Source organism: Pseudochaenichthys georgianus, chromosome 13, assembly GCF_902827115.2.
Source record: "Pseudochaenichthys georgianus chromosome 13, fPseGeo1.2, whole genome shotgun sequence".
In the NCBI taxonomy this organism is placed as follows: Eukaryota; Metazoa; Chordata; class Actinopteri; order Perciformes; family Channichthyidae; genus Pseudochaenichthys; species Pseudochaenichthys georgianus.
Window position 1 is genome coordinate 21,291,127 of NC_047515.1, and position 6,000 is coordinate 21,297,126.

A 6,000-nucleotide genomic window follows, 5' to 3' on the forward strand; every position below is an offset into this window, starting at 1 on the left:
ATAAACCTACGAAAAATAAAACACTGCTGTTATGTATATGTTATGGTTTCTTAAGGTTTATGCAAAGCTCTCCCTGCCCATACCCAACACAGCAACAAAAGGTTTTTCTATCGTACGGCATCTACATCAACCTAGAATTAACATCAAGTTGCATCTTATGCCAGACCAGATGAGATGATTGCCATTGCAATACTGGGTATATAAAGCTCATTCTGTTAATGTGGCATTAAGGGGGAAACAATTCAGAATCAATCTGGCACCCTGCTGTTCAACACAAAACACATTATTAAAAGCAAACTATTGATAAAACAATGTTGTCTTGTAACTTATCAGAGAACTCCTTCACATCTCAAAGAAAAGCACACAATTCTCAAATGTCTCTATTGGTCTATCTGAGCTCTCTGAGGATGGGACAAGCTTAATTACATTTTCGCTGTGAGATTCATATCGTCACATTAATAATTCCAACCAAACTGCTGATTAATAAATCCTCATAACAAAACAGTATTCTAAAACACCAGTGAACTGAGACAGAGAGCTGTATGTGGGATTAAAAGTGGCTTAAAAGCTGCATGTTACAATCAATAGAAGGAGAATCTTCAACCCTCTTAATTTTAGATTTATTGTTAATCAAATTCAAAATGCATGTACAATATTAAAAAAATGAAATTAAAGATGTTACAAGCTCCACTCACGTTACACTATTGTGTGAGATGTTCCCGCACACGCCCCTGTGGAGGCGACAGTATAAATGTAGAGCTCTGGTCGCTGATATCAAGACAGAAAATGAAGACTTACTGGTGAGTCCCTGCGATAACATTATAACGTATATTTCTGCTGGTGTCAGCATACCTACAGTATAGGTTGTATGGCTTTATAATGCTTTGCATCAAATAGACCTCTTTCATTAATATATTATATACTTTTTTTTTAATAATTTGTCTATCAACAACACAGAAAAATCTGCAATTATTTTTTCATGCATTCATTTAGGTTGTTAAATCAAACCTGACATATGCAATTTAATCTGAGTGGTCACCATGTGATCAATAATGGAAGTTTATTTCTAATTTGAATAAAATGCAAAATGCATGATAGTATGTTGTGTCGAGATATAGTGGTTTTAAATGTAACCGAATTGAAGGATCTACTAGTTATTTTATGTTAAGCTACTTTTTTCTAAAACACTACATAAATCATGATAGCGCTGGTTGAATTATTCATTTTTCTTCTTTAGAGTGATTGTATGTTGTCTAATGGCCTGAAGTAATTATATTACCTTTGTAGGGATTTCCCTAGCGTACACTAAGGTTGAAAGAAGATGGTGAATGCCTCAGTTCCCATTGTTTTGCTGTTTTCTTACAGGTCCACATTCAGAACAATGAGGCTGGTCATCCTTGTGTGCCTGTTTAGCCTCTTTATGAGGACTGAGGCCCAGCTACCAGAAGATTGCGCTCTAAGCGAAACAAACAGAGCTCCAGGTTTGTGACGTTTATTACACATAGTCTTAAATGACTGATATTCAAATTTCTCCATCGTAGTTTGAATTATATCCACCTTTTTTTTTTAAATCCCTCAGAAAACTCGGACATCACTGTGGACTGCGGCACTCAGTTTATGGACCTGAGCATCTACATTTGTCCAGTGTACCAAGCGCTTTACAATGAGTCTCTGATGGTCCTCAATAATCAGATAAACACACCTGAGTGTTTTGGGACTGCCGACTGGACCATGACCCCACCAGTCTTAAAATTCAGATTTCCAATGAATGAAAGTTCTGTTTCATCCTGCAACAATGACTTTAAGGTATTCTTTACTATACCTTTAAAAAGAGAATTGGTGCCATGTGGTAAAAGTTTTCATTTTGTATATAAAACTCAAGGATTATTTAGTCACTCATACATCAAAGAATGAATCAGACACTGATTTCTGTGAAATAAATGCTGTTTTATTTCAACAGATATCCGATCAGGTTGGAACTGGAGACTTTGCTGACTTCTCCAAAGTCCAATATGTCAACATCTCCGGCACTATAAACTCAGTAGACCCCTCTTCAGGTATGATCACTTATCTCCCGCAGATCTTATACAAGTTCTCCTGCTTCTACCCGATGCAGTATCTCGTGAACAACACCCAACTGAGCGTGTGAGTATGTCATGAATAGCACTGAACACGGCATGGGAAATAGGCACTGAGTGAAATTTGTATTAATTTAAGTTTATTTTCATTCGATACAGATCAGGTTCGAGTCTTGCCATAAGAGACAACAATGGTAGTTTCATCAGCACACTGAGTATTCTGCTCTTCAAAGTAAGTTCTCTCTCTTTAGGAATTGGACAGAGAATATGTTTCAAAATGTTATGATGTTATGCATTTTGTATTCATTTTTCTGTGGAACAGGATGAACTGTACCAAGAAAGGTTGATTATACCAGAAACAGGACTAAATCTGAAGACCAAGATTTATGTTGCAGTTAAAGCAAACAATCTAACAGACAGGTATTTATGATGTTGCAGCTAACAGCAAACGTCGTGTTACATCAAGAAAAGATACATAAAAAACACCTGTCTGTCTTCACAGGTTCAACGTGATGCTAGACAGATGCTACGTAACAACAAATCCAGATCCCATTCAGTTAACCTATTATGACCTTTTTGTCGGGTGAGTCTCAATCCAAGTTTACAAGTTACCACAGTATGAAACCTCCTCCTTTTACACTCCAATCCAATCCAGCTATGGTACTTCCCCACTTGCAGTCACATAGCCATATTTTTTCATTCAAGGTGTAACCGTGACCCACAAACTAAGGTGGATCTTAATGGAGAGAAGCAGGAGGCACACTTCTCCTTTGAGGCCTTCAGATTTGTGCAGCACAAAAACAAGACAGTTTCCACCTTCTTCCTGCACTGTGTCACCAGGCTCTGTGAGCCGTCGGCGTGTAGCAAATTGTTCCCTGTGAGTAGACACCAGATTTCCTTTAAAAGGACCTTCTTTAAAGATATCACAAATAGTTACTTACAATAATTCATTTATACACCGTAGTTTTGATTATCTTTATTAATGTTGAACAGGACTGTACAACAAATCGGAGAAAGAGAGCGGTCCAGGATGTGTTGCCCAATGCTACCGTCACCTCGCCTGCCATTCTGGTGGGAAGACAAACCAGTGGTGAGTCTTTTGGGCACAATTGAACTGATATATCCCCTCATCTGATAACAATAACAATTTCCTTTGTGAAAAAAAGATATAAATGGTTAGGTATAGTACCATAAAATGTGCAAATTGTACTGAGTACACTTTTTTAAACAAAAAGAGTCCTCTGAATGTATCAAAAGAAAAACATAGTTTGTTGGTGCCTAAAACCACAGAAGCACTTTCTGAACATCCACTATTAGCAGGTAAACACATTATCTTTATGCTTTCAAATAACGTGAAAAAAACAAAAACAGGTTTCATTATGATCAAGATTTTGTAAAGTTAGGGCACAAAAACAACTTGTGCATGAAATATTATGATTTTATTAGCAAATAGCATCAACTTATTTTTTCAAGTGAACCCTGTCAATTATTAATTGAGTTTGGTTTCATCTTCAGGAGAAGCTCAAACTTTCTCAGCTTCTTACGGTAAGAATCGAGTTTATTGATGTTACTTTCTCAGTCAGTAATTAGCAACATGAACTAATATTACCATGAGGTGTAGTACTGTGTGATGCCATTATGCCTTATTTCTTCCCCGCTCACATAGGTACACCAGTTGAGAGCAACTACAGCAGCCCCGTGGTGGCTGTTATTGTCTGCATTGTCGTCCTGACTATTCTCATCCTTGCCATGGCTGTTTACTTTACATTGTACAGCAGACAGAGAAAACCAATCATCCAGTAACAAACCCTGACTGAGAGCTGAGTCCTTCCCCAATCTGAGTGCCAGCTTAGTACTTCATGATCTACAAAGCAATGATGTTATACACAGATATTAATTGAGAGACGTTAGTCAGAAATGTCATACTATCATATTACCATTTTACACACATTATAACATTAGTAGTAATCTAGGCTTGCTTGATAATCATAATTTGTCACATTGTTTATTAATATGGAGATGGAGAATCTTTACTATAATTATATGTTAGTTTAATCATGTTGTCACAGTCATATTGAAGTATTTAAAGAATGGTGGTTGATTAAGATTTTTGTTATCATTTAGAAATGTTATACTTTTGAATTGTTCTCAATGAGATTGATGAAAACAATTCTGCTTAGTCAAACATTCAAATGTTCACTGTCTCTCACTGTATGGCTGAAAAGACTGAATAAAAAAAACATGAAAAAATTGCAGATACAAGTCTGGTTGCCTATGACCAAATATAAATAATAGTTTTTACTGTCCTCACATGCAGGCTTTGAATAACATTAAATAATCACTCTGGTATACTGCACTGTATGGTCAGCAGTGTGTGCCAAAATGTGTCTCAATAGCTCACTTGATTAATAACATATTTGTTTGATAATATTCAACACTAAAATGCAAATTAAACTAAAATGATAAAAGCCCTTATTTATACATGTTTACCTAGACTGTATATATAACGATTTTAACCAAATCTTACACCCCATTTCATAGTGAAGCATTGCTTTATAAGCTATATTAAAATGTTTAAGCCATTATTATTTCAGTTACTATTAGTAAATATTAGTAACTTTACATGGTGCATGTATTTTAATATGCAATAACTGATCTTTTTGGAGCAGTGGAAAATAGTTATGAACATTGATATATCATCACCTTTTGAGTTAATATGGTTGACGCCTTAGCAAACAGTTACTTATTTACACGTACGACAGTGTGGAAGTGACATCATTATTCATAGCGAGTTGGGTTTCTGGCCAGCATATGTGTTATCTGTGGCATTGCACAGTCTTCTAACAATGAGTCTCTGATTGGTTTTGAGATTTCAGATTTCCACTGCCATCCCAATAATACAATCAATCAATGTTTATTTATATAGCCCAATATCACAAATGTTACATTTGTCTCAGTGGACTTCACAGTTTGTACAGAATATCAGTATGACAATACGACACCCTCTGTCCTTAGACCCTCACATCGTACAAGGAAAAACTTCCGGAGAAAACCCACAGTTTAAAGGGAAAAATGGGAGAAACCTCAGGGAGAGCAACAGAGGAGGGATCCCTCTCCCAGGACGGACAGACGTGCAATAGATGCCGTGTGTAAATTGAAAAGATAATACATTTACAACATAGGTAGTCCAAATGTTTGGAAATGCATGTGTCTATAATAGGAAGATGAATCCACGAGGATATCCATCCAGGACTCATGATCCAGGACCACAGCAACAGGCACAGCCACGACTCAAGATCCAGGGCTTGCGATCCAGGACTCAGGACCACAGCAACAGGATCAGCCACGACTCAGGATCCCGCTGTAGATAGACAAGAAAAAGAAAATTTGGTGCAGACAGAGAGAAGGAAGAAGTAAGGTGTCCCCCGACAAACTAAGCCTACAGTATATCAGCAAAACTAGGGGCTGAATCTAATTAGCCCTAACTATAAGCTTTATCAAAAAGAAAGGTCTTAAGCACACTCTTAAAAACAGATAGGCTGTCTGCCGCCCGAACACAAACTGGAAGCTGATTCCACAAATGTGGAGCTTGATAAGAAAAGGCTCTGGCTCCCATTGTACTTTTAGAGATTCTAGGAACAACCAACAACCCTGCATTCTTGGAACGCAATGCCCTAGTACAGGGGTCTTCAACTAAAATTCAACGAGGTCCAGTTAGAGAAAATGTCCCCATGCAAAGGTCCGGAACATCAAAATGTCTAAGTTGCTTCATGAATTAGTGTGATATATATTGAAGTGACCTGTAGCTTTATCAACGTCTGCATGTAATCAACAACTGACTGCCAATCAAATAAAGAAAGTACAATTCAAAAACAACAATATTTATTGTCAATTAACATTAAATACTGTGGATATGTGTAAT

General features: G+C 36.9%; 1 protein-coding gene across 1 annotated transcript; it reads left to right on the forward strand.

The window, feature by feature from the left end:
- The first annotated feature begins 1,381 nt into the window (after positions 1–1,381).
- Positions 1,382–3,881, forward strand: LOC117456921 (zona pellucida-like domain-containing protein 1). The gene is made up of 10 exons (XM_034096787.1): positions 1,382–1,481; positions 1,580–1,806; positions 1,961–2,145; positions 2,238–2,310; positions 2,401–2,498; positions 2,581–2,661; positions 2,784–2,955; positions 3,072–3,168; positions 3,594–3,623; positions 3,745–3,881. The coding sequence occupies exons 1-10, from the start codon at positions 1,382–1,384 to the stop codon at positions 3,879–3,881; spliced, it is 1,200 nt and encodes a 399-aa protein (XP_033952678.1).
- Positions 3,882–6,000: the final 2,119 nt, after the last annotated feature.